The sequence below is a fragment of the Leuciscus leuciscus genome (assembly GCF_965113295.1).
Source record: "Leuciscus leuciscus genome assembly, chromosome: 2".
In the NCBI taxonomy this organism is placed as follows: domain Eukaryota; kingdom Metazoa; phylum Chordata; class Actinopteri; order Cypriniformes; family Leuciscidae; genus Leuciscus; species Leuciscus leuciscus.
In genome coordinates, this window is record NC_138726.1 from 15,166,155 (window position 1) to 15,194,099 (window position 27,945).

General features: G+C 39.1%; 5 protein-coding genes and 1 long non-coding RNA gene across 6 annotated transcripts; 1 reads left to right on the forward strand and 5 right to left on the reverse strand.

Moving 5' to 3' along the window:
• Positions 1 to 27,358, forward strand: LOC309486489. The gene is made up of 2 exons (XR_014201566.1): positions 1 to 1,689; positions 27,184 to 27,358. It is a non-coding gene; the product is annotated as an uncharacterized lncRNA (long non-coding RNA).
• LOC309486184 (histone H2A-like) lies at positions 7,185 to 7,674 on the reverse strand. The gene has a single exon (XM_082153424.1). The coding sequence runs from the start codon at positions 7,603 to 7,605 to the stop codon at positions 7,219 to 7,221; it is 387 nt and encodes a 128-aa protein (XP_082009550.1). The 5' UTR covers positions 7,606 to 7,674; the 3' UTR covers positions 7,185 to 7,218.
• On the reverse strand, positions 8,938 to 9,417 carry LOC309486178 (histone H2A-like). Its single transcript, XM_082153411.1, has one exon. The coding sequence runs from the start codon at positions 9,367 to 9,369 to the stop codon at positions 8,983 to 8,985; it is 387 nt and encodes a 128-aa protein (XP_082009537.1). The 5' UTR covers positions 9,370 to 9,417; the 3' UTR covers positions 8,938 to 8,982.
• Positions 10,284 to 11,108, reverse strand: LOC309486155 (histone H3.2). The gene has a single exon (XM_082153358.1). The coding sequence runs from the start codon at positions 10,738 to 10,740 to the stop codon at positions 10,330 to 10,332; it is 411 nt and encodes a 136-aa protein (XP_082009484.1). The 5' UTR covers positions 10,741 to 11,108; the 3' UTR covers positions 10,284 to 10,329.
• LOC309486194 (histone H2A-like) lies at positions 11,298 to 11,789 on the reverse strand. Its single transcript, XM_082153439.1, has one exon. It carries the CDS (start codon positions 11,724 to 11,726, stop codon positions 11,340 to 11,342), a length of 387 nt encoding a protein of 128 aa, XP_082009565.1. The 5' UTR covers positions 11,727 to 11,789; the 3' UTR covers positions 11,298 to 11,339.
• LOC309486113 (histone H1) lies at positions 11,897 to 13,364 on the reverse strand. Its single transcript, XM_082153246.1, is given in 2 exon segments — positions 11,897 to 12,697; positions 12,700 to 13,364. Coding segments are annotated over 2 exon segments (516 nt in total). The 5' UTR covers positions 13,171 to 13,364; the 3' UTR covers positions 11,897 to 12,652.
• Positions 27,359 to 27,945: the final 587 nt, after the last annotated feature.

Here is a 27,945-nt window from a genome sequence, read left to right on the forward strand (position 1 = left end):
GTCTGCTTCGAGGCTGAACGATATAAACAAAATCTTAAATTCTCTCACATACTGTAGTAGTGAAACATCTTAATGATTATGCTTGTCTACACCAAATTGCTTCAAATTCTACAAAACCTTACAGATTCACAAATCCTCCATATATCACAGCATTACAAATTAACCCAAACTTCCAACTATAAGTACCCAGTTTTGTCTGTATAGAAGTACAGTTCAATCACATAAAGCGATATGGAAACTGCTTGATTGTTTATATCGTTGTCAAATGTAAACTATATCTATATCACAGCTCTAAACTGCTCAATGCAGACAAACATGACTAACACACCAGTTTACAAACCTCAAATTTCCATGTCAAACTCAAATATTTCAGTGGAATTATTTATTCCATATGTGTCACAAAAACAAACAGCCAACAACAACAACAACCACAAATGTTGAGTTTAATGCTACTTAAACATAAGTAAAGTAATGTGTGAGACTAGCAAAACCAAGAGATCAGACTGACTTGTTGAGAAGTCAAAATACTAACTGCTCTTTTATCATTTAGGACAACAGAACAGGCAAGGGATTTTTGCAGATATTACTTTAAGATTACTCTGGTAACCGGGAAGTAGGGCTGTTCGATTCCGGATTTTTTGGAATCGATTCCGATTCCTGTTTCTGGAATCGAAAGAATCGATTCCAAGAATTGATTCCTCACTGTTATTTTTGATTCTTTTTTTTTTTTTTTTTTACCAACACCGTGTCTAACATTGTCGCGTCCTACCCAAGCGGCAACCTCCCCGTCTCTCTCTTGAAACCAACACGGAAGTGAGTTAAACTGCAATTCGTTGACTGGCCGCTTGAGGCTGGTGTCAAAAGTGAGTCAAATCTGTATCTCCCCCATGTTAAAATGCCAAATTTTACAGCAGAAAAAAACGTGTTTACAGCCTGGTGTCTGTATGTGGCTTTGGTCTATACAGCTAATTTTGCCCTTCATGACAACTCTGAGGGGGGTGATTTTTTTTATAACTCATCCGTTTAGTTGATTAATATTTAAAGTTCTGCATAATTAAGGGTGTGTCCACTTGAGTGACAGGTGGATTGCTGCTGATGTCAATGCTAGCCGTTTGTCTGCTGTTACTAGCCGTCACTTCACCTCAGCAAATTTTAGCTGCTGAACTTGCCATCTCTGCAGTGTTTGTGCTTTTTTTCGGGATTATTTCATACAATTTAATACACCCATTACTTCGCCCACGGCTTTGGATTCCGTCGTTGTCGTCGAGTATCGTTCGAGAGAACAACCAGCGCTGTATTTCAGTTGTTTTCCTCTGTGAACATGCACTAATGGATGTCTGACACTTTCGTTGCTTTTTGGAGTTTTCAGATTTAAAAACGTCAATAAAGGCTCGTTCGTTCTGCTCTCATTGAACAGATAGATTATAATATGCTTATGCACCATCAGATGAAATCCTGCAGGTGTTGGCGCTTTCTCCGTCCATGCAATAAATGCACATCCTTACATGAGCGCGGATTTCCAGCGCATTTACTTGAACTTCATAGGTAACGTTAATATATCTATGGTTTAACCCATTTGAGAGGCGGCCAAAATCAGAATTTAAAATGGACTGAATAAGCTCTCTACGAACTTGACGAGCGATGCCGCGCTGACGGACCATAGACTATAAAAAAAAGAGTGACTGACATGTATGCACATAAATCACACACACACTCTCTCAGAGTAATATTAAGTTACTGCATATACATTTTCAACTAGCAGAATAGTACAGAATCACAATACACAGTCTCACTTGTTGCCATGTCTTTTAACTATTATAATATTTCGAAGGAACTTTTAATTGGCTTTACATCATCAACTGTCACTTTAGCGCGAGGCCCTGCAGTCGCAGACTTGGTACTGTCAGTAGCATATAGCATAGCATTACCTCCCCACCCGCCCCGCCTCTTTGCCCATTTTCTGTTATCCGGAGTGACGCGAGGCCAAGATGGCGACGGCCGGCTCCGCCCACTTTAGACTTCAAAAATGCTCTTCAGAAACCTACGGGTGACGTCACGGACACTACGTCCATATTTTTTTACAGTCTATGGTCTTACCGTGCTACACAACGAGAAACTCTCTACACCGGGCGTGACAAAGCGACTGTTGCAAATCCATTTGTCCTTCCTATTAGACATATTGCACGTCAGGTGTAGACAGTAGACACAGTGTAAAGACTAGGAATATGTTCACCATATACATATATGCGGTAGATTCTATTTTACATACATACATACCTACACCCGCACACACACGTATACATACACTTATGTATGTGGATAGATACGATTTTCATTTATTTGTGGTACATATACTTCATCCAGTATCATAAAACTATAGCTAAAATTCCTGTTAAATTCTAAAAGCATTTTGTTCAGGAACAGACTCATGCACACTTTACACATACAACCTTTTTAGGCCTTTACACATATCAACTTTTTTTAGGGCCTTTACACATATAAACTTTTTTTTGGGCCTTTACACATATAAACTTTTTTTAACACACCTGCAAACTAACACCGTTTTTACAGCGACACAAATAAAGCACTCCAATACCTTGGAGGTATTCTTCTTCGCGTGAGTGTGATTGATTGTTGTTGTCGATTGATTTAATAAATCAGATTTATTTTGTCCTAAACTGCAACTAGTAAGATCAAACCCTGCCCAGCAACCGATTCTAAAGATTGCATTGGGTCAATCATTGCGCTGATTGCCTACACAATGCTGAAATTAATCATCCTACCCTAAACCATACTCTGTGTCACGACTGGATCCATTTATTTAGTCTGAACTTTATTTCTTTACAGGTGATGTGATTGTGTTGACAAATGAAATCGGCTACAGGCTGCGGTTTGTGTAAAAAAAAAAAAAAAAAAAACTTTTTTTTTTTTAATCCCCTTAATGGAATCGACCTTCAATTCCCAACGCCTCGGAATCGAGGAATCAATTCCCAGCCCAACCGGGAAGAGGCTTGTCACCATCCACCAGGGTGTTCTTCAAGTGAGACAAAATATCATACAATGCAGCAGGAACCCCTTCATCCAGATCTCTATCCCATCAACTCTGATGACTGAAGTGACTTTTCTTGTACATTTTTCCAGTCAGTGGCTTGCTGTACTTGAACAGTTGGATATGGTCAAGATGTTTCACTCTAAAAGACAAAAGCACAAAAAAGATTTGATCTCAATCAAATTTTATGATCATGTGAGTTAACTGATGGAGAGGAAAAAAAAATCTACATGCATAAGGAGTAAGATGATTATTATTCACCCCATTTGTGCATGGGCAGTAAATATATTTCAAGAATTATAAAATGCATTTATGATAGACATTCAGGTTATAGACAGAGAAACATGTGCACCTCCCCAAGCACAATGAAGTGTTAAAGCTTCTCTCTGAACAAGGCTAGCAACATGAGAAGTGCTGCTTTAAAATCAATTCCTGAAACAAAAGATATCACATGATATTGACATGATATTACTACCTCTCTGGGCCTTGAAAGCGGTAGTTGCGTATGATGTCAATGGAGGGACAGAAAGCTGTCAGACTTCATTAAAAATATCATCATTTGTGTTACAAATATGAACAAAAGTCTTGCAAGTTTGGAATGACATGAGGGTGAATCAACTCCAGTCATGAGGACCTCCCAGGAAGTTTTATATGTCCACTAATTAAAACACCTGATTTAACTCATTAGCTTGCTAGTGTTAAAGAGGGAGACATCTAAATCATTCGCCCTAACAATTCTCTCTTCTCAAGTTGAGAAACATTGTGTTAAAGGCCTCAACAGATAATATATCTATAAAAGGCAAGTTCTGATATGAATACATGTTTAAAAGGGTACTGAGGTTGTTAAGAATGCAATCATTACCTTTGAATGAACTCCAAGGTACAGACTGCTTCCTCCTGATTGAATATGTAATATGAACAGTATGGCAAGGCCAGACAGGAAGCTGGGCTGAAAGCCCTCCTCACACACAATTTGGCCTTCCAGTGTCCACTTGTCAAAGTGTCTCCTAAAACAAAACAACATGTGACAATAGTTATTTTTAACTATACCACTTTTATTTTTCAGCTTTTTACATTTAAACTATATTTTAGTATTCAGAGTGCAGGAACTCTTTCTTTTAAAGTTAACAAAGACATTACAAACAAACAATAAGCAAATTTCACACAGAGAGTAAGCTACAGCTAAAAAAAACACATTCGTACTGGAATGTAAGCCAACTAGGGATTTTTACACCAGCAAACGTGCGACAAAACTGGTAACTTATTACAGCATCCGCCGGGGTGAGATGTGTGCTGAAGCCGGAGATGTGTGCTGAAGCCGGAGGATGCGTGATCCGGGGTTACCAATATTAATCGCGAATATAACGTTAACTTCATAGTCTACGAGTTACCAAACATGAAAAATAAGAAACTGAAATAAGTCACTTACCACAGAGTTGTGAAGCACTCCTTTTGCGCTACCCGAAAGTCGACGACACGACCGTTGAAGATCACAATGCCTCTGAAGACTTGAAATGTACAGCAATATTCTGTATTTTGAATCAAACCGCCGCGCGACCCCAGAATGCATTGCAGTTTACAGCAATATGCTGTAGGCTATTATTAGAAAACAGCCAGCTGCTGTAAAATAATGCTGTAATTTTACAGCAATTCATTACAGTGCAGAAGAAACCGGTTGCAGTGAACCCACATGTTGCCACTCTGCAAAGTGATGGATTTTCAGTGGAATTTCTGAAATTTAAAAAGGGCGCACACACACCTATTTTTCCTTTTATTGTATCCTTTTAATATTAGTTATCTGTCTCTAACTGTATCTGTCATCCCTCTACTGACTCTGACTGTATCATTATGTTTTATAATAATCTATAATAATATCTAATATATTGTCCTCTTTGTTCTTTTCAATATTTCTAGACACTCTTTGCATCCTGTGATGGAACAGTCAAATCCTTTTATTTGATCAGAAGTTTTTTTGGACTCACTTTGGGTCATTGTTTGGCCATGTTGGTCTGTTTCTGAAGTGGTGAAAATGTATTTTATTATGATCATGTTGGTCAACTTGTGGTTTTAAATTTATGCAGATTGCGTATTTCTTATTTGTGTGAATGGCCATGATGGCTAATTTATATTTCAAGTAATTTAAAAATATTTAATTTAATGTTTAATACAATTATTTTGTAAATCACAATAATACAAACATACACAGTTTATGATTATATTTTTTTTTTTTCATACAAATTTGGAAGTTATTAATTAAATACATTTTGACCTGTTTCTCAAGATTAGGGCATCACATTTTTTTATTTTTTTTTTACAGTTTTACAATTAATTTACAGAGATACTACTGTAAAAATTAGAGTAACTGGCTGGCAACCCTGCTGCCAGTATTTCACTACAATTTACAGGTATTTGTTTAACATAGGTGTAACTGCAGTTGTGAAGTAATTAATTTAAACTAGGGGAGACCGGAGATGTGAGGTTTAGTTTCAAACACGAGGAGTGAAATGTTACAAATCAATGAGCATAAACTCTGCTGGACAGAGAGAGAGAGAGAGAGAGAGAGAGAGAGAGAGAGAGAGAGAGAGAGAGAGAGAGAGAGAGAGAGAGAGAGAGAGAGAGAGAGAGAGAGAGAGAGAGAGAGAGAGAGAGAGAGAGAGAAGAGAGAGAGAGAGAGAGAGAGAGAGAGAGAGAGAGAGAGAGAGAGAGAGAGAGAGAGAGAGAGAAAGAGAGAGAGAGAGAGAGACAGAGAGAGACAGAGACAGAGACACAGAGAGAGAGAGATTTCAATACTACAAATAATGTACTTGGGGTAAGACCATGCTTTGATGTTACAGCTACCCAAAGTCTTGTTGCCATGAATTATAGCTCTTACAGCTTATAACAGCCAAACATTAGCACTCACAACTTGCATGAAAAATATCTGCAGAGACACACAATAAACATAATTTACCTTTAATGAGTTTAACTAAAGCAGGAATTGCCATAACAAAAATAAATGAAGTAAAAAATAAAAATACTTTCTTGCATCAAAAATAGTTTTTCTCCTCTAAAATCTGCTGTGTCTGCCACAGGGCTCTTTGTCACATGGATTTATTTTTTTATTTTTATTTTTTATAAAAAAAATAAGGACTTAAGCAAGCATGTGTGAAGTGAATCAGGTGATTTGTAACTTGTTCCTAATTGGAGAAATTGAAAGTGTTAAAGTTAACCCGTGTTACAACTTACAACCATCCCCGATCTCCACTTGCAAATAATATTTTGTTTTAAAACATATCATCCTTATTGTTATGTCTGATATGTCGAAAACGCAAAACGTGTCTCGTCTTGTCACATTCAGTTATGAATTATATGAATCAAATGTAAGTTATATAATATGTTATTCAAAACAGTGAAATGTCATAAAGAGTTCAGTAGGCTAGCTTGCTTCAGCTCTCTACACGATCCCAACCAAGGAATAAGGGTATTATCTAGAGAAACATGCTTCATTGGCGCTTTACCACCGGTGGATTTACGAGCAGTCTGCTTGGTTCTTGCCATTGCTTAGTTACTTCTGTCTCTGTCTTTGCGCTGGAAACGCAGCTTGATTTTACACGCCTGCTTTTAAAGCATTGTGGGGGGCATGAGCTCATAGTGTCTAGGGGGTGCAGAGGCTTGTGATTGGCTAATGTGTAACGTGAATATATGACTGCTAGCCAATGATTGCGCGTTTCCTCTTTTCGAACATACGGAGTGTTTCCCGCTCAAAGTGCCGCCCGCTTTGTTCTCTTGAATTCTTCGCGCATTAAACCGTGTATATAACATCCCTGGGGCCTGGATTTTATACTTACTGTTGTATTTACCTATTCTGAAATATTCACCGTATTTCTTATGATTGCGCAGATCTCAGATTCGAACAAAATCATTTGACCATTTTTATAAAAGCACTGCAACCAAAGAATGATATCTGTCAAACACATTACATAATTATGTTCATAAATAGCATGCATTGTTCCTACTGTTGTATTCGTAATTGTCAGTATCGTACATGACTGTGTTCTGACGGTTGTTATTTTTTTAATCAACACACTTTTATGTTTATGGTGTTATAGATATTAACACACAGACAAAAGTGCCCTCTGCGAGATAAAATGGGTGGCTCTTAAAAGAGCCGTTTGATCTTAATGAAACGTTTATTTGGATTTAGCAGCTTTTTCGGTCTTCTTGGGCAGGAGCACGGCCTGGATGTTGGGAAGCACGCCGCCCTGAGCGATGGTCACTCTGCCCAGAAGTTTGTTCAACTCCTCGTCATTGCGCACTGCCAGCTGCAGGTGACGGGGAATGATGCGGGTCTTCTTGTTGTCCCGAGCGGCGTTTCCAGCCAACTCCAGGATCTCAGCGGTAAGATATTCGAGCACAGCCGCCAGATAAACAGGAGCACCGGCACCGACGCGCACCGCGTAGTTGCCTTTGCGCAGAAGTCTGTGAACACGGCCGACGGGAAACTGCAGTCCAGCCCTGGAAGAGCGAGTCTTGGCTTTTGCTCTTGTTTTGCCACCGGTTTTGCCTCTGCCGCTCATTTTTATTTATTTTTTTAGTTCCTACAACCTCCTAATGTGCGCTTAAAGAAATAATGAATGGCAGCTCCTTCCTCCACAAACTATCTTTAAACGAGAGTGCTAGTCGCCCATTGGTTTAGAGTCCGTAAAGATTCAAACCAATCACTGAACGTCTCTCCAAAGCCCAACCCCCTTTCTGGAGAGAATAATTATGCTTAAGTATTTTATTTAGAAAGAAAGATGAATACAGAAATGGATATTATACGCTGTTCCTACCAAAACTGCCACACTTCACACACTGTATATTCTGTGGACATTGACATTATGATACTGTATTATGTTAACTTCCTATTGTAATATTTGGAGCTTGTTCACTGCACATATTGTTGTATATATGGGTGTTTGTATTGTCACACTTCCCCAGCATAGCGTCGTGTGTGTATATGCATATTCTGTTTTTACTGTGATCACCGTTTGACTCTAAACCCTCAAAAGCTGTTTGGCCATTTAATACATTTCTTATTAATACAAATGGTTTACTTGCTTTTTTCTGAAATTTGGTGACATATTTCTTCGGATTGTATGAGTCTAAGTGGTCGAAAGTCACATTATGGCTATTTACTTTCAAAATTAACAGAAATCATTACATGAGTTTAGCTCTTTACTTAGAGTTAGTGGGTGGCACTTAAAAGAGCCATAGAGGAACAAACTGTGAACATTATTTTTGGGAGCTGCCTTTTTAGGCTTGGTGGCATTTGCTGACTTAGGTTTAGCCGCCTTAGCCTTTTTAGGGCTCTTGGCTGCTTTCTTAGCGGCGGTTTCTTTGGGGCTCTTCATCACCTTCTTAGCAACTGTGGCGCCGGGTTTCTTGGCCTTCTTGGGCGATTTCTTAGCGTCGGGCTTCTTTGCCGCTGCGCTCTTGGTCTTCTTGGCCAATGATTGCGCGTTTCCCCTTTTTGAACAAACGGAGGATTTCCCGCTCAATCTGCTGCTTTGTTCCGTTTACTAGCCTACTTTGCTTGTGCAATCAAACATGACATCCCCGAGCTTTATACTCGCATTGTTGCATTTACTTATTCTAAATATTCACCGTATTCCTTATGGTTACGCAGATATCAGATTCGAACAAAATCATTTTACCATCTTTATAAAAGTACTGCAACCAAAGAACGATATCCATCAAACACATTACATAATTATCATGTTCATAAACGGCATGCTCACCTTCTGTTGTATTCGTAATTGAACATTATGTAATCGTACGTACAATTGTTTAGATTTTATCTTATCAACCCCCTGAGTTTATGGTGTTATTAGATATTACCACACTGACAAAAGTGCTCTCTGCGAGATAAAATGGGTGGCTCTTAAAAGAGCCTTTTGATCTTAATGCAACGTTTATTTGGATTTGGCAGCTTTTTCGGTCTTCTTGGGCAGGAGCACGGCCTGGATGTTGGGCAGCACGCCGCCCTGAGCGATGGTCACTCTGCCCAGAAGTTTGTTCAACTCCTCGTCATTGCGCACTGCCAGCTGCAGGTGACGGGGAATGATGCGGGTCTTCTTGTTGTCCCGAGCGGCGTTTCCAGCCAACTCCAGGATCTCAGCGGTAAGATATTCGAGCACAGCCGCCAGATAAACAGGAGCACCGGCACCGACACGTTGTGCGTAGTTGCCTTTGCGCAGAAGTCTGTGAACACGGCCGACGGGGAACTGCAGTCCAGCCCTGGATGAGCGAGTCTTGGCTTTCGCTCTAGTTTTGCCACCGGTTTTGCCTCTGCCGCTCATTTTTAGATGTAGTTTCAACAATCTCCTGATCTATGTTGAAAGAAAGAAAGAATGCAGTTCCTTCCTCCACAAACTGTCTTTGAACGAGAGTGCTAGTCGCCCATTGGCTTAGAGTCCGTAAAGATTCAAACCAATCACTGAACGTCTCTCCAAAGCCCAACCCCCTTTCTGGCGGGAACTTATTGTGAACATCTATTTGACTAAAACAGAAAAGATGAAACCACTATTTATTTTTAAAATACATAAATGGATAGATTTCGCTGTTCCTACCAAAGGTGCTACACCTTTCACACTGTATCCTGTGGACATTAACTTCTGATACTGTATTGTTATGTTAATTTCCTATTGTAGTATTTGGAGCTTCATCGCTGTTCATATTGTTGCATATTATGGGTGTTTGTATTGTCACAATTCTCCAGTATAGTGTTGTGTGTGTATATTATTTTTGTACTGTTGTACAATATCATATTTGGACTGCAATCACTGCCTGAACCCTCATAAGCTTTTAGACCATTTTTAATCAATATCTTAAATGGTTTTCTAGAGTTTTTCCTAAATTTGGTGACTTATTTGTTCAGATTGCACGAGTCTAGTGATCGAAAAACACATCATGGATATTACTTTCAAAATGAACAGAAATCATTACGTTTAGCTCTTTACTTAGAGTTAGTGGTTGGCTCTTAAAAGGGCCGTTGAAGAACAAACTGTGAACTTTATTTATTTATGGGAGCTGCCTTTTTGGGCTTGGGCTTTGCTGATTTAGGTTTAGATCTACATAGCTAATTATTAGGCATATTGCTTATAGTCATGGCAATATATGATTTGGAGAACAAAAACCCACACAGTGGTATTGTAACTTAAGTTTATATTATCGGTTATTAAACGTTAAACTGGATACTCTGTTTAGTGCCGTTTGGGTGGCTCTTAAAAGAGCCGTTGTGGGTTGAAGCAGACGCGAGTTTAAGCGCGCTCTCCGCGGATGCGGCGGGCCAGCTGAATGTCTTTGGGCATGATGGTGACTCTCTTGGCGTGGATGGCACACAGATTGGTGTCCTCAAACAGACCGACCAAATAAGCCTCGCTGGCCTCCTGCAGGGCCATGACAGCGGAGCTCTGGAAGCGCAGATCCGTCTTGAAGTCCTGAGCGATTTCTCTCACCAGCCGCTGGAAAGGAAGTTTGCGGATCAGCAGCTCGGTGGACTTCTGGTAACGGCGGATCTCTCTTAGAGCCACGGTCCCGGGCCTGTAACGATGGGGCTTCTTGACTCCGCCGGTGGCTGGCGCGCTCTTACGCGCTGCTTTAGTAGCGAGCTGCTTTCTCGGAGCTTTACCACCGGTGGATTTACGAGCGGTCTGCTTGGTTCTTGCCATTGCTGCAGTTGACTTCTTTCTCGGTTAGGGTTCTTTCTTGCGCTGGAAATGCGGCTTGATGTTACACGCCTGCTTTTAAGGCATTGCGCGGGCATGCGCTCACAGAGTCGAGAGGGTGCAGAGGCTTGTGATTTGCTAATGTGTGACGGGAATACATGACTGCTAGCCAATGATTGCGCGTTTCCTCTTTTCGAACAAACGAGGGTTTCCCGCTCAAGGTGCCGCTTTGTTCTCTTTACTAGGCTACTTTTCTTGCGCATCCAACATGACATCCCTGGGCTTTATTCTCGCATATGCATTTACTTATTCTGAAATATTCATATCATTATACACGCACTGCAACCAAACAAGACCCAGGACCAAAGAACGATCTCTATCAATAACAGTAGGCCTATAATTATCATGTTCATAAGCAGCATTCGCACTTTGTTCCAGCTACTGTTGTATTTGTAATTTTCCACATGGAGTAATTTAATATTATGACTGCTTGATCAACCACAACCCAAGTTTATGCTTGTAGGTATTAACACAGACAAAATTGCTCTTTACGAGATAAAATGGGTGGCTCTTAAAAGAGCCGTTTGATCTTAACAAAACGTTTATTTGGATTTGGCAGCTTTTTCGGTCTTCTTGGGCAGCAGCACGGCCTGGATGTTGGGCAGCACGCCGCCCTGAGCGATGGTCACTCTGCCCAGAAGTTTATTCAACTCCTCGTCATTGCGCACTGCCAGCTGCAGGTGACGGGGAATGATGCGGGTCTTCTTGTTGTCCCGAGCGGCGTTTCCAGCCAACTCCAGGATCTCAGCGGTAAGATATTCGAGCACAGCCGCCAGATAAACAGGAGCACCGGCACCGACACGCTGTGCGTAGTTGCCTTTGCGCAGAAGCCTGTGAACACGGCCGACGGGAAACTGCAGTCCAGCCCTGGAAGAGCGAGTCTTGGCTTTCGCTCTAGTTTTGCCACCGGTTTTGCCTCTGCCGCTCATTATTATTATTTAGTTTGTACAACTTTCTCAATCGAAATTCACAGAATAAAAAGTATTTCTCTCGCCTCCACATACTATCTTTAAACGAGAGTGCTAGTCGCCTATTGGTTTAGAGTCTGCAAAGATTCAAACCAATCACTGATCGTCTCAGCAAAGCCCAACCCTCTTTCTGGCGGGAACAGTTATGCACAAGTATTTGACTACGACAGAAAAGATTAAACCACATAAAACATTTTTTGATTGAAAATTCAAATAAATACAAAAATAGATATTATACGCTGTTCCTACAAAAATTGCCACACTTTTCACACACTGTATATTATGTGGACATTGACCTTCTGATATTGTATTATGTTAACTTCATTGTAATATTGGGATCTGTATCACTGCCCATATTGTTGTATATGGGTGTTTGAATTGTTACAACTCTTCAGCATAGTGTTTTGTGTGTGTGTGTGTGTGTGTGTGTGTGTGTGTGTGTGTGTGTGTGTGTGTGTGTGTGTTTGTTCTGTTTGTACTATGTTGTTTCAGTTTCAGTTTATTTGTTTTTTAAAAAGCACATTTAAAAGTCACAAGACTGACCAAAGTGGTGTACATGAGAAAAGAAAACAAATACAAAAGTATAAAACATAGCAGAGAGCGACAATTAACAATGTTAAAAGCTAAAGAAAACAAATGAGTTTTAAGAAGATCCTATTTGGACTGTGAACACTGGCTGAACCCTCATAAGCTTTTTGGCCATTTTGAATACATTTCTTAGGGAAAAATGTGGTGACTTATTTGTTCTGATTGCACAAATGTAGTGGTCGAAAGTCACAGCATGGCTATTACTTGCAAAATTAACAGAAATCATAACATGAGTTTTGCTGTTTATTTAGAGTTAGTGGTGGCTCTTAAAAGAGCTGTTGAAGAACAAACTGTGAACTTCATTTCTTTTTGGGAGCTGCCTTTTTGGGCTTGGCGGCTTTAGGCTCTTGGCTGCTTTCTTAGCGGATGCTGGCTTCTTTGCCTTCTTGGGGCTCTTCGTTGCCTTCTTAGCAGCTGTGGCGGCGGGTTTCTTGGCCTTCTTGGGCGATTTCTTAGCGGTGGGCTTCTTAGCAACGGGTTTCTTGGCCGCTGGCTTCTTTGCTTTAGGAGCCACTTTCTTTGCTGGTTTCTTCTTGGTCTCGGCTTGCTGCTTGTTGGCCTTGAATGAGCCCGAGACGCTGGTGCCTTTGACCTGCACCAGGGTGCCTTTAGTCACCAGGCTCTTGATGGCGATCATAACGCGGGAGTTGTTCTTCTCCACATCGTATCCGCTGGCAGCAAGAGCTTTCTTCTGGGTGGCAAGGGAAACGCTGCTCCTCTCCTTGGATGCGGACACAACTTTGACGATCAGCTCAAGGACGCCTGGACCTACTTTCTTGGCTTTCGCAGCTGACTTCTTCTTGGGCGCTTTGGCCATGGCGGCACAGCACCTAGGGCAGGGTGGTTTCTGTAGTCACTACAAACACAATTGGAGTAATAATAAATAAAATGCTGGCTGTTCATAGCTTTGTAATGCCACTGTTGTGATCACAATTCAATATGAACTGCTAGGATTTTGTAAAATGTTACTCCACTTGTGTTTGGCTGAGGAAAGGAAGATGTCAAGTAAATTATGGGGTACATTTCATTTTTCAGTAACTACACTACGCCAAATGTTGGTGCCCACAGTATGCCATTGCTCATGTCATGTGTGTTTTGAATGACTCATAATTGTAATGGATGGGCAATTTTTACACAATGTTGCAAGTGTTTGCCTCTGGGAATATTTTCTCTGGTGCGTCGTGGAGAAATTCGATTTTAGGCTGCTGCAGAAAGCCATGGGGTGGAATGGCTGAAGACCCTGAAGTAAACTCCAGCACATTCTCCAACGTCAATGGCGTCAACACAGGTAGATATTCAGTCTAACAACTGTACTGTTTGTGCCATTCCAAACAAGCTGACAGTGTATTAGTGGTGGGTATTTTTCACCTTTTCAGTAAATAATTTTATATATACAAATAACTGTAAATGAATTATGCAATCATTCTCCATGTAACTCGTTAAAAATGTGATTAATTCAGGAGAGAAACCATGCTACCTTGCAATGTTTTGAGAAATGCAATGGTTCAGTATCGACAGAGCACAAATGTAAAATTTGCAATAGTGTCTAAAATCTAATTTAGTATTAATACTGTTATTTAAGACCAGCAATGGCATCTCTAACTCCATCTCTTCGTTTGGAACAGAGATAGAGGTAAGCATGTAATATAAAATATCTAACAATATTTGTGTGAAATGTCACTTACATTAACATGTTGGAGGAACCACTTTATAAAAGCAATATCACACTTTTAATCATATGTAAATAATTTGTGAATACAGAAGCTGTGTATAAAACTTTATAGGACAAAATATGTAAACTAATATTTGTAAATACCTTCAACGTCAATGATCCAGTCTGTCCAGAAGCACAAGGTCCTGGTCTCTAGTTATCTTATATAGGTGTCTTGATCTGACAGGTTTACTTGTCAAAAAAAAAAAAAAAAGAAGTGATGTCAGGTCTGAAGATCTCAGTGGTTTTTTGTCATATGGTGTGAAACAGATCTGTGTGTGTCTGCATTTCTTGAAGAAGTCCAAGGGTATTAAAACCATTAACAAACCTGTAAAAACATGTAGAATCTACAAAGAACAAGGTATAAAAACAATTTTAACAAACCAGACATTTTTTGATACTACATACTGTTGCAGTGCAACATTGCATCTCCCATCAACATACTCCACAGCTGACTGTACCAACATGTCCCACTGCTTAAAGGGATACTCCACCGTTTTTTCATATTAAACTATGTTATTCCCTTAACTAAGACGAGTTGATACATACCTCTCTCATCTCAGTGCGTGCACTCAATCGCTCTGACGCGCGATGACACTCTGATAGTACTTAGCTTAGCCCAGTATATTCAATGGTATCTAACAGCAATGAATTTAGAAGTGACAAAACACATCAACGTTTTCCCTATTTAAAAACAGTTACACGAGTAGTTATACGATCAAGTATGGTGACACAAAATAAAACGTGGCGCTTTTCTAAGCGGGTAAAAAGGATAACTATAATGTATGGCGGAATAGCACTTTTGGGAGTAATTCGACTCGGCGCAGTAAAAAGTCACGCCTGATCCTCTTCCTCTCACTTCTGTCAATACTCGTGTAACTGTTTTTAAATAGGGAAAACGTTGATGTGTTTGGTCACTTCTAAATTCATTGCTGTCAGATACCATTGAATATACTGGGCTAAGCTAAGTACTATCAGAGTGTCACCGCGCGTCAGAGCGATTGAGTGCACGCACTGAGATGAGAGAGGTATGTATCAACTCGTCTTAGTTAAAGTCCCACTCCGATCATATTTTGATTTATTTTTAAACATTCTCAGTGCTCTTTAAATGATGATTATGCCGTTTTTAGCCAAAATCACAAAACCTGTGCCGTTTTCTGGGACTTCTCTTCAGCAGAGCGGCAGTAGCTCATTAGCAATTCGCCTCTGCGTTGTGGGCGGAGCCGTTGGCTGAAGCGAGATACATAGGCAGCAACAGCCTCTTTCTGTCTTTCTTTCTTTCTGTCAACACAGAAAACATTTCATCACTGGATAGTTTTTTTCGTTTAATTAAAGTGTTGTTTTATGTCAGCTGAATGTCCGGAACGCTTTTCAGAGAAGATAAGGCAACTTTTTAAGCACAATTCACACCCAGCGGCAATTCAGAAAAAGAAAAAAAAAATCTCCGAATGCTCCACACGAAACTTTGGTCTTCCGACCTTTTACCGCCGTGTCGATTTATTTTGATTAATATGTGCGAGGGAGAGAGAGCAAGACAGCGCTTAGTTTGGAGACGGTGAGGTCTTGTTTACATTTTCGCCTGGCTCCGAAGACAGAGAGTGCGCGCGCGCGCGTCCGGGTCTCTCTCTCTGCTCGTTCTTTCAGGTATAAACATGTCCTGTCACAAGCGCAGCAGTTCATCTACATTACTCACCGATCAAATAAGACTTTGGCGGGACAAAAAATCACTTTGGCGGGCGCTAAAACAAGTTCAATGCAGGAAAATTCATGCGTGAATTTAACTGAGTAGTACATGACCATGCACTCGCACAAATGCGACCACATAAAATTTTAACTCGCACATTCTCAAAAAATGGTCGCAGTCTGGAACCCTGGAACGTAATCCATTCATCTCTCACAGCAACATGTTTTGGTAAAGCATGAAAGCTAATACCAATATCTCTCCTCTTAGCATTGCAACCCGCTACCGCACATAGGTATTGATCCGCCATCGTCTTCTCTACTCCTCAGAACCTGACCGACCGGGCGGGCCCCGCCCAGTGGAGTTACTACGTCACAACTCCAGTCTATTTTAGCCGGCATTTTAGCGTCTGCTACTGATTCACAGCCATTTGAATGCAGAAATACTCAGAAATACAACTTTGAGCTTATTTTTCTCAAGATATGTCCTCTAGCATAAGAAAAATGCCACAAGAACATGTTAACACCTAGAAAAACATGATTTTCATCGGAGTGGGTCTTTAAGGGAATAACATAGTTTAATATGAAAACAATGGTGGAGTATCCCTTTAAGAGTACTAATAGATCCAAAGGCTCCAATTATGGACAGGCAATCTTCTGCCATTTCAATGGCAGCTTTGACTTCTGGAACAGTTTCAGCTCCTTTTATCAAAACAACAACAACAAAAAACAACAACATACAAACAGTCATGTAGCAGCTACAATACAAAAACACTGTATTAATAGGGGTACTCTTCCTGCATAACTTCCAAATTTTGCTCGCTGCAGTTTAAGAAAAATACTTACTTTGCAAAGCATTTCTTTAAAGGTCTCATCATCTACTTCATCCAAGGTTGCAGGACGGGTGGGTTTACCACAAACCTGGAGAAAGAGCGTTTCTGAAAAGAAACGTGGCCCCATTCCTCCATGAATTATACAAACTGATATCATTTGTGATGCCTGTAGAGACCTCTATGCAAAGCTGTAAAGAAAATGACCAAAATATTTTAATTAACTTAATGTTATGAAATAATTTTAAATAAGACCTTTAGTTAAAATGCTTACCTTCACGGTCAAGCCACAACCTCTTACTATTTTCAGGGCCCGCAAATATGCTAGACTGTTGGACAGCCTTAAGGAGCAATATGAGGTTCTCAGATGGACCAGCACTGTCCCCCATCTGCCGCTTTTGTATCATCAAAAAAAAATTGCATCCAGTTTTGCTCCGAGGTTAACAACACTCCACAGTGCGTGCAAGTAAGCAGTTTAAGCATTTTCTTGCCATAGGTAAGTGACGCTGCTTTAACTAGAGCATGCTGGAGCTGGAGCATTATCGGAGGTTGATGTTAATATAATATGCTACGATTGTGTTCAATTAATCAAAGTTTTGTTTATTTATTTATATTTATTAAATCCTCTAAATTAATAACGCTGACGTCACTGTATGGAGCGATCCCAAGGTCCATTGCAATTTTCCACTCGGTAAGTAGAAGAGTTAATTAATAGAGATGGATACTATTCTTAACTTTACACATCAAAAACTGTTGAATCAGGACAAGAAGTTGTGTTTAGAACCTTTAGACGTGTAAGGTGGCAATTTATTATGACGGTAAATGATAGAAGACATTATTAAAAAATATAGCTTGCTACACCAAATGTGCAGGCTAGCAAAGTTAGCTAATTAAATACTGAAAGTTCGTTTTTGTCACATATAATCATGCAAGGTAAAATCATAGGGTAGATTTTCAGTATTACATTAGCCCACAGCTATTATCCAACATTATAAATGTTCAGAGGAAGAGCGGTGTTGCCCGACTGGTTTGTTTTACAGCCCAGTAATTATTTAAAATCCACACAAAATTATAAATTAAACACCCAAATAAAACAATACAAATTCATTCATAACTACTACATTGTGGCTCATCACAATTTTTCAATATGAAATAAAACAATTAATGTGTATAATTAATGTAATAAGTAATGCTGTCATAACTTATTGACTGATTCAGGTTCTGCTGTGACTTTGTTTAGAACATTATTATTTAATTTTTTTGTGAAATAGAGCAAAACTTACATTATTAACAATTTGTGTCTAAAATATAATTAACAATATTAACTTCTTGTTTATTGAACTGTATAAAATCAATACCACATACACTCTAGTCCATTCTGGCAACACAGTATTGTTTTTCATTCAAGATATTTTGAAGATCTATATTGTTTAGGCACTTATGAGTGAATCAAATCAAGGAATACATGTCAGGAAAACAGTCAAACCAAAACCAATTATTATTATTATTATTATTATTTGAATTTTTGTATTTATTAAAAGATGTCACTACTCTTGGATTAAGTGAAAGAGACACATTAAGGCTTATATTACATATTTGTGTAAAGCAGTATAAACTACAAAATTAACGCATACAAATTAGTTGCACCATTTTAGGCTGGTAACTAGGCCTTGGGACAAGTTGGAAATTTGAATGTTATATATGTTGATTTGTGTTATTTTTATTCTCTACAGCTGATCACATTCAGAAGACTGATCCTCCCTTCATTGCTCCTGACACTATACTTTGAGGTGGCCTTTACTCCAGAGACTGTTGGTGTGTACTTCATTGTGTTTCCATTAGCCCTTGTATCTGTGTGTGTGAGTGTGTGTGTATGTGTATATATATATATATATATATATATACACTCACCTAAAGGATTATTAGGAACACCATACTAATACTGTGTTTGACCCCCTTTCGCCTTCAGAACTGCCTTAATTCTACGTGGCATTGATTCAACAAGGTGCTGAAAGCATTCTTTAGAAATGTTGGTCCATATTGATAGGATAGCATCTTGCAGTTGATGGAGATTTGTGGGATGCACATCCAGGGCACGAAGCTCCCGTTCCACCACATCCCAAAGATGCTCTATTGGGTTGAGATCTGGTGACTGTGGGGGCCATTTTAGTACAGTGAACTCATTGTCATGTTCAAGAAACCAATTTGAAATGATTTGAGCTTTGTGACATGGTGCATTATCCTGCTGGAAGTAGCCATCAGAGGATGGGTACATGGTGGTCATAAAAGGATGGACATGGTCAGAAACAATGCTCAGGTAGGCCGTGGCATTTAAACGATGCCCAATTGGCACTGAGGGGCCTAAAGTGTGCCAAGAAAACATCCCCCACACCATTACACCACCACCACCAGCCTGCACAGTGGTAACAAGGCATGATGGATCCATGTTCTCATTCTGTTTACGTCAAATTCTGACTCTACCATCTGAATGTCTCAACAGAAATCGAGACTCATCAGACCAGGCAACATTTTTCCAGTCTTCAACTGTCCAATTTTGGTGATCTCGTGCAAATTGTAGCCTCTTTTTCCTATTTGTAGTGGAGGTGAGTAGTACCCGGTGGGGTCTTCTGCTGTTGTAGCCCATCCGCCTCAAGGTTGTGCGTGTTGTGGCTTCACAAATGCTTTGCTGCATACCTCGGTTGTAACGAGTGGTTATTTCAGTCAAAGTTGCTCTTCTATCAGCTTGAATCATTCGGCCTATTCTCCTCTGACCTCTAGCATCAACAAGGCATTTTCGCCCACAGGACTGCCGCATACTGGATGTTTTTCCCTTTTCACACCATTCTTTGTAAACCCTAGAAATGGTTGTGCGTGAAAATCCCAGTAACTGAGCAGATTGTGAAATACTCAGACCGGCCCGTCTGGCACCAACAACCATGCCACGCTCAAAATTGCTTAAATCACCTTTCTTTCCCATTCTGACATTCAGTTTGGAGTTCAGGAGATTGTCTTGACCAGGACCACACCCCTAAATGCATTGAAGCAACTGCCATGTGATTGGTTGATTAGATAATTGCATTGATGAGAAATTTAACAGGTGTTCCTAATAATCCTTTAGGTGAGTGTATATATGTATATATATATATATATATATATATATATATATATATATATATATGACAGTGGATTAGAATGTAAATAAATGTTTCAATAAAAAAAAATTGCTAGAATACAGATCCTTTCACAGCCAAATGGAGTAAACTTTAATATTGTGTGTGTGTGTATGTATATACAGTGTGTATATATATATATATATATATGCACATAGAAGGAAATTATTGTTTAGGAATATTCCATATCAGTGTTTTCTACAAGATCTCCAGCACTCACTAAGTGAATCCTCAGGTGATGAGGCATCCCCTCTTGAAACCCCAAGAGATCCTCTTCTGGCTTCCTCGGACTGGCATGGTGCACACGACAAAGTCTCTTTTCAGAGAGGTGGAGGGCAGAGAAACCCCGTCTGGTGAACACGGCTGCAGCACAAGAAAATGTGGCAACACGGTGATTCTCGCGAAATTAGACTTATGAGGTGTCATGAAGCATTTTGATGATAAGCACGACAGGCGGCACGAGCAGAAAAAAAAAAAAAAAAAAAAAAAAAAAGATCTGCGCCGCGAAGCGGTTTTATATTATCTATCATTTCACTGTGTGGGGAATTGGCAAATTTGCGCCCCCTGCAGCTGCAGGCGCCCCTGTTTGCTGAGAAGATGCCGTGCACAGAAGCTGTTTGTTTGAGAAGGGGAAAGGGGAGGGGGCGCGGAGGCGCGGGCGCGAATGACAGTTCACCTCTGGGTCTCTCCCAAATGGAACGGACAAAGGGGGATCCATATAGTTATCTAAGTCAGTCACACCTCGACTTTCTTCCAAATAACGCACATTTCATTCATAATATTATAAATACAGGCCTCTATATTTCCTGCACATTTTTGTTTTTCTGAATTGTCTGAATGGCTAATAAAAATAGGTAATACAAAACGATTACTTGGTCACCACCACCAAGGTGAATTGGTTTAGTCTTGACTTCTGGTCGTGACTCGTCGTGAGTGACAGTTGGTATGGGGGGGATCAGGGGATATCTGTTTATTGTCGATGTCGAGTACGTGCCAAATAAGAGATGGACAAGAAAGGTCAAAGCCATCAGGTGCCCAATTTAGAAACGAGCGAAAGATAAAGGTATGCAACTATGTTTTCTCTGTATGATTACGGTATCCATGTCATGAATGAAGGGGCAATATTAATTGGTGGGTATAACTCTTATTTGTTAGCCTTTTTGCTATGATTCTTGCTATGCTTAACAATAATTCGGTTTTAACTCAAACACGAGATCTAATTTCACCATAATATTGTGCTTTGCAACAAAACTGTTACAATTTCAGTTATTACACTGCAAAAAAGTGGGTCTCGAAGGGGGTCTCGCCCAGGGTGTAATTCAATGTAGAACCGCCACTGCACATTATTTCAAATGACATCATAAATACTAATTTTGTTGTTTTTTTCCACATTTAAGGGGACATTTTTAATTACCGCAACATATTCATGACTGGATTTGGGTTATTTGAGATGGAATATTTATAATTAAAAAATATACAAAATAAAAAGCTTCAGTGCATGTTATACTAAAAACATTTACAGTAAAGAAACATGTGGTATTTGGTGATCATTGGTAAATGTAGTGACAATAATAAGGAATATAAATGTGTCCAAGACCAATTTTCTCATCCTCTGCAACAATTTTCAATCATTGTTTAAAGGGGAAATGAAGCAGTCAATCAAGTTTACATGATTTACAAAATGGATTTCCACTATAATCAACAATTATATAAGAAACATGATAAATGTAAACATATAAAAGAAAAAAGAAACGTTATATCTTTCGCGGCCAGGGCGCCGCCATTGTGCAGTATTCTAACATGTGACGTCACGGGGTTGGTTGGCTTTAAAGGCTCTGGGCTGAGTTCAGTAAAACGCAGTGAAAGACATAAAACTTAACATTAAACTACGCATAAAAAGCGTTCATCTGCTATCATATTATCATGTCAAACCTCTCATACATGTTTGCATCACACTGGCTCGTTAACAAGATGCATGTGCTGGTCGAACCAGCGAACAACTAACGTTAGGTACAGTCATTGTTAGCTAATTGCTGTAAGCATGAACTAGCTAAATAACGCTAACTTAGTACCAGACAAAAAGACGACGTCTTTATGTTAACGTTATGTTAACAAACTGCACATGCACACTGTAGATGTTTGTGAAATACTTTTTTATTCAATATAATATTTTACATTTTACAGACGTTACAAACTATTTACAGGCTATTTGCTAACGTTATAGCTTGTGTGTGTGTGTGTGTGTGTGTGTGTGTGTGTGTGTGTGTGTGTGTGTGTGTGTGTGTGTGTGTGTGTGGACTACTCTTCAATCCTACTCTTCAATAAAAAAAGCCGTCTTCCTGCTTCATTCTGTAACATACAGATCTGTATTATGCTATTGTTTTTGATTCTGTAACATACAGATCTGTATTGTGCTATTGTTTTTGATAGTGTTATACATTTCTTACAGATAATCACGATGATCATTGCGTTTGTCTTACCGAATGTGGTATCTTCCTGTAAGCAATTACAGTTTTTCTATAAGTTTTTTTTTAATAATGCCGACAGTAAAATGTTGCCAGATATTGCTACGAAAAACAAGCAACAATTATTTTTTTTTTATAATAATCCGAAATAAGTTCAAAGCTTGTGTTTTGGAAATAAGATTAATATATCAACTTTGCAACATGCAACTTTCCACTTTAATAACTTCCTAAAGTGTGACATTAAATCAGAAAAACAAGTCCAGAAGACTACTGCCACCTTTCCATTAGGTGGATCTGGCAACACTGGATCGCACCCGCGCCCTCACAACGCGCTCTCAAGCCCCGTTCACTGCGCTAGATTCTCGCAGAAAAAGGAATTGCAAACACTCATATGAGGTAATTAATCATTCAGAGAGCTTGAAATTTAATTTTTGAATGTAAAAAAATTACCTAGGTCCGGACCTCGGTGACCTCATAGCTGGCTACGGCCATGTATCACCGGCTGTTCGACATAGCGACATACCACTGCTCGGTTCCCACGCCGTTTCGACTCAAATGCATAAGCAATGGGACACACAACAGGTCTTTCAAGTTCGTCTTCCTCCATTTCAAATCAATTGCGTATTCAGTCCGGTCCAGTAACGCTTCACTCACCAGCGGAACCAACCAACCCCGTTACGTAGGCTGTGACGTCACTCCAAAATGGCGACTCGCTAGCTAGAAATTACGAAAATAATTTTGTCATATCTGTGGTTTTAACAACTTTTTAAAATAAAAATTTTGGCAAGGTGATTTTTCTAATATATGTAGCTACTACCAGTGCCAAAACATGGACGTTTCATTTCCCCTTTAAGTCCTCAAGGAACTAACATTTTCAAGGAATTTTGTTGGAAAGGACATAATTGACTGTGACACTCAAGATGGCTACCAGGTAAGCAGTTCTTATTTTTTCTCTCCAGATAAAAGTACAAATTTTGTTTGTCATAGTACCTACACCACTTTTTAGTTCTCATTACTGAAACATGAGTTTGTAAAGTTTTATAAAATGTTGCCATTTAAATTTTTTGATTACCATATACCCCATTATGGTCTAAATATAAAAAGAGAGGGAAAGTTTAGCTTACCCTCATTTAGCAAGAATAATTAAGGTCGCTCATCCTCCGCAACACCATTATCATTCACCGCAACAATTGAAGGCCTGTTGCGGTGGAGATACTCAATGTTTCGGTAATGAGAAACAGACTTATGAAGGAGGTACGTGCACTATAACTCTTGCTCATTTCAATATAACTTGATATTTGCCTTAAACACTTCTTGAACAGATTGCGTAAACAAAATATAACTATAAAAATATAAACTGGATTCATTGTTTTGATCAACACTTGCACTCACTCCCACACAGACACACGCACGCGCACAGAAACATAAGTACACACACACACACTGATGCTGACATGCAAACGTGAAGGCTGACATAATTGTACAGTATATATTGTATACACACACTCTCTTTCACACACATCACATACAGACATGCATGCCCATGTGTGTGCGTACACACACACACACACACACACACACACTGATGCTGACATGCAAACGTGAAGGCTGACATAATTGTACAGTATAAACTATATTGTACATACACACACTCTCTTTCACACACAGACATGCATGCCCATGTGTGTGCGCGTGCTTGCGCACACACACGCACACACACACACACACACACACACACACACACACACACACACACACACACACACACACACACACACACACACACCATTCCTGAATGAACAATTGTGTGCAATTTTGATCATAGTCTAAAGTTTGTATTTATGTCAGTGCTTACTGCATTTCACCTTTCATTAATTTTTCCTTTCCAGGTATCGGAAACGTAAGGAAAATGGTAAAATTAAGACTACTCAGGACCTCACAAGTAGACAGCATTGGAGAAAAAAAAAAAAAAAATGGAAGAAAAAATCATAAATCGAGTTGCTGCTATTCAAGTTCTTCACTTGAAAATATTCTCAGAAAAAAGGTTGTGTGGTTGAATGTCAGGACCAAAGTGTTTTAGCTAAACTAAAATCTTTTTTCAAGAGCACATGGTACTGTTACATTTAAATGTTTCTCAGGACCACATGATGGTATGTTACATTGAAAAAGTTCTCATGAACACATGATTGTATGTTATACTAGAATAATAATATTTATACTAAGGGTTGTATATTTGTTAGTACTACAGTGTAGGCTGCATGACATGATTCTTTATGAGCATAAGATTGTAACTTATATACACAACACTTGTTAACACAAGGCATGGTACTGTGATGATTACGATAAATGAGAAAATGAAAAATGTGTATGTTATCTTTTAGTAAAACAACTAAATAAAATAACTTGTAAATCATTACGTATGTTTCGGTAATGAGAGAAAATAAGGAAGTTACAAAAAATTATAAATATGAAAAAGTGAGTCAAGTCAAGTCTACTTGTGGGACAAAAGTCTACTTGAAAGATTGTTGCTGTTGCTGCGGTCACAATGAATGGTAAGAATGTGAAGAACTTTATTTTGTCCTGTTTGAGAAGCATCTTAAAATCCATAGTCCATACACGTATAGTCCATACACGTTCTCCTTACAAGTTTGACATAGATATAAAACTTTTTTTAAATTATATGAAATACAAAGTAATAAATTGTACAAAGAACCCACACCCTGATTAATCAGCTAAGGTTTACATTACAGTGGATGTGTTTTTGATTTTTCCAGGACGACATGATCTAAGCATGCCTGAGTTAATTTGTGAGGCATGCCAAGCCACTTGGCATGCCTCACAAATTTTTAACACTTGAAACCGCAAAAAAATTTAACACTTAACACTTAAAACCGCAAAAAAATCGTGTCGTATACACATTTAAAGTGTATACGACACGATTTTACGACCTGCTGAATTCCGAAGAAATTGCAAGTTCCGCGCCAAAAACATGGATTCAGAAGAAGAGATTGCTTTCTTTGTGACAGCAATAGCTTGCGAAGGAATAAAAAAGAAAAGAAAAAGGAGGACATGGCAAAGAGTTTGGTTGAAGAGCAGAGAACAGCATGGACTTTCTGTTCTTCAAAAACAACTTGAGGTGAGTGTATTTCTGTGTACTCACTGATGTGGTCGTGGAAGATATGGGAAAGTAAACAACCATACCCACATAGCAACATTGTGTCGGCCCAGATCCGGCCCACATCTGGCACACGTGGAAATATGATCTGGCCCACATGTAGCGTGGAATGATGGCCCTTGGGCGGACCGCTCCTGTTTGCCAGATCTGGGCCACAAGCAGGCCATAGCAATGCCACATGTCAGCCAAGAGCAAAGAAATAAACCAGAAATGGACCTTATCTGAGCCACAAAATCTGTGTACACGTATTAAATATGAAGTCATCTCAGCCTTAATAAGCCTGTTAACAAAAAGAATCACTGAAGGAAAGAAGAGAACAGAAAAAAGAGATGAGCAGAAACACAGTCTAAGATTAAATCAACTGAAGAGAAAAGAAGACATTAAATCTGTGAAGATCTCAGCTGAGGAGGATTAAACAACTCCACAAACAGCCATACCAGCTTCACTTATTACTTACCAGACTGACTTTAAGCTCTTATTGAGAATTAACAGGGGTTAAGATGTTGATGATTGTTTCGTTTGACGTTACCATCATGGTGATCAGCGTTTACTTTAGTTGGGCTCTTGACCCTTGACGTTTGTTAAGTTACATTATAGTTGAAACTGGACATTTTTAGGTTCTTGGGAGTGTTGAATTGATTATCAAAATTAAGTTGAAAGAATGTGAGGAACATTATACCTTCTAAAACACATTCCTCTAACGTCAAGAAAACTGGACATTTTTTTATCTTTCTAGAAACAACCCTGAATATTTGGAGAACATTCTTGTAATAAAACTGTTAGCTGGGGAACTTCCACTAGCCAAAAAAAAAGAAGAAGAAATAAACTACATTAACTATGTCACAACTTTTATATAATAAAATTTGGATTTCATACATTAATTTCGTATTTGAACCAATTCCTGTCATCCAGCATCTCCTCCCTAAGTAAAGCGCCAAATCGGCAAAGTGATTCGACAGCGTTACCCGCTACCGTTGATTTTTGCCAGCATTTGGCTGGTGTTAAATTCAAACCGTGGTTACTTCAGTTGATGATCTTTGACTGTTTAGTCCATTAAAGGTAAACATTTGGCCTCCTGTGCTGCCATGCATTTCAATGTTTTGTTTTTGTTGTGGTTTTTTGACTGTGTGATTCTGGTTGTGGACAGCAGGTGTGATAACAAACGGTCAATCATCACTTAATTAATCATTTCATTATCTCATTGCATGTATATAAAGTCCATTGCACTTAAATGATCTGTTGGGATTTAAAGTGTTTCTGTTATCTGTGTTTTGTGGGCCACCATTATACTGAAGAGTCTGTGTTTAGGTCGAGGAGGAGAAGACGATGTCGCATTGAAAATGTGCTGCATTTTGCATTATTTCAAGATCAATTTCAGTGTAGTTGTCAATGCAGTGATTAATTCATACATGTGTGCTATTGCTAATGGTTGGGTTGAGGTTATAAAGTTAAGTTGATATTCAAGTGGTTATATTTGGTTATGGGTTTGTAGTTTAAATTTATAACCAGTAGGGTTCCTTATTTGTGGACTCAAATTAAATAAATTGACAGTATTAAAGGGTTAGTTCACCCAAAAATGAAAATTCTGTCAGTATTACTCACCCTCATGTTGTTCCAACCCCGTAAGACCTTCGTTCATCTTCGGAACACAAATTAAGATATTTTTGATTAAATCTGAGAGCTGGCTCACTCCTCCATAGGCTTCTAAGACATTATGACTTGCTGGCCCAGAAAATGCATTAAAGACATCGTTAAGATAGTCCAAGTGACTACAGTGGCTCAATCTTAAGTTTATAAAGAGCTTTCCTGTAGCTCAGTGGTAAGAGCATTGCGTTAACAACGCAAGGTTGTGGGTTCGATCCCAGGGGATTGCACATACCTATGTATAAATGTATAGGATAACGCAATGCAATTCGCTTTGGATAAAAGCGTCTGCCAAATGCATAAATGTAATTAAAGTGACAAGAATACTTTTGAGTCATTGTTTTCTCAGTTGTGAATCACAGCATAATTCTGGATTATTCACACCCCTACGCAAATATTACGGTGGCCGAGAGAGCTCAACGCGCTGCAACTAAAGAAAACACATGCATTGCAAATAGAACAAAACACCCGCAAATTAAGAAAACATCTTCATCAGTTTCACAACACACATGTGCTCCAAATACTCACAACACAACCAAATACAGAAACGTGCTGCAAATAACATATACCACAAGGGAAATGTTTCCAGGGGAACCAAAGAAGTGACGAACCCAGCTGATGTTCCTTCATCCATGTGGATTATGTGAAAAGAACACCATGGCTCTTTCGTGATAAAAAAAATAAAAAAAATAAAATTGAATGAAATGAAAATCATCCAACAATGGAACAAATACAATCATCATTGAGCCACTTTTAACACTTAAAACATGTTTATAAGCGTTATGAAATCCAGGAACTCATAGATACTATCTTGAGGCTTTTTAATATGGCAAGTTCAATATATATTCATTGTTCTATTCTGTCGAACAACTTCATTTACATAGTTTGGTTCAATCCATCTCTAAAGGCGGGCACAC

What these genes read in the sequence shown, in the direction of transcription:
- LOC309486184 (XM_082153424.1), bottom strand. Translation starts at nt 7,605, where the DNA reads ATGAGCGGCAGAGGCAAAACCGGTGGCAAAACAAGAGCAAAAGCCAAG.
- LOC309486178 (XM_082153411.1), bottom strand. Translation starts at nt 9,369, where the DNA reads ATGAGCGGCAGAGGCAAAACCGGTGGCAAAACTAGAGCGAAAGCCAAG.
- LOC309486155 (XM_082153358.1), bottom strand. Translation starts at nt 10,740, where the DNA reads ATGGCAAGAACCAAGCAGACCGCTCGTAAATCCACCGGTGGTAAAGCT.
- LOC309486194 (XM_082153439.1), bottom strand. Translation starts at nt 11,726, where the DNA reads ATGAGCGGCAGAGGCAAAACCGGTGGCAAAACTAGAGCGAAAGCCAAG.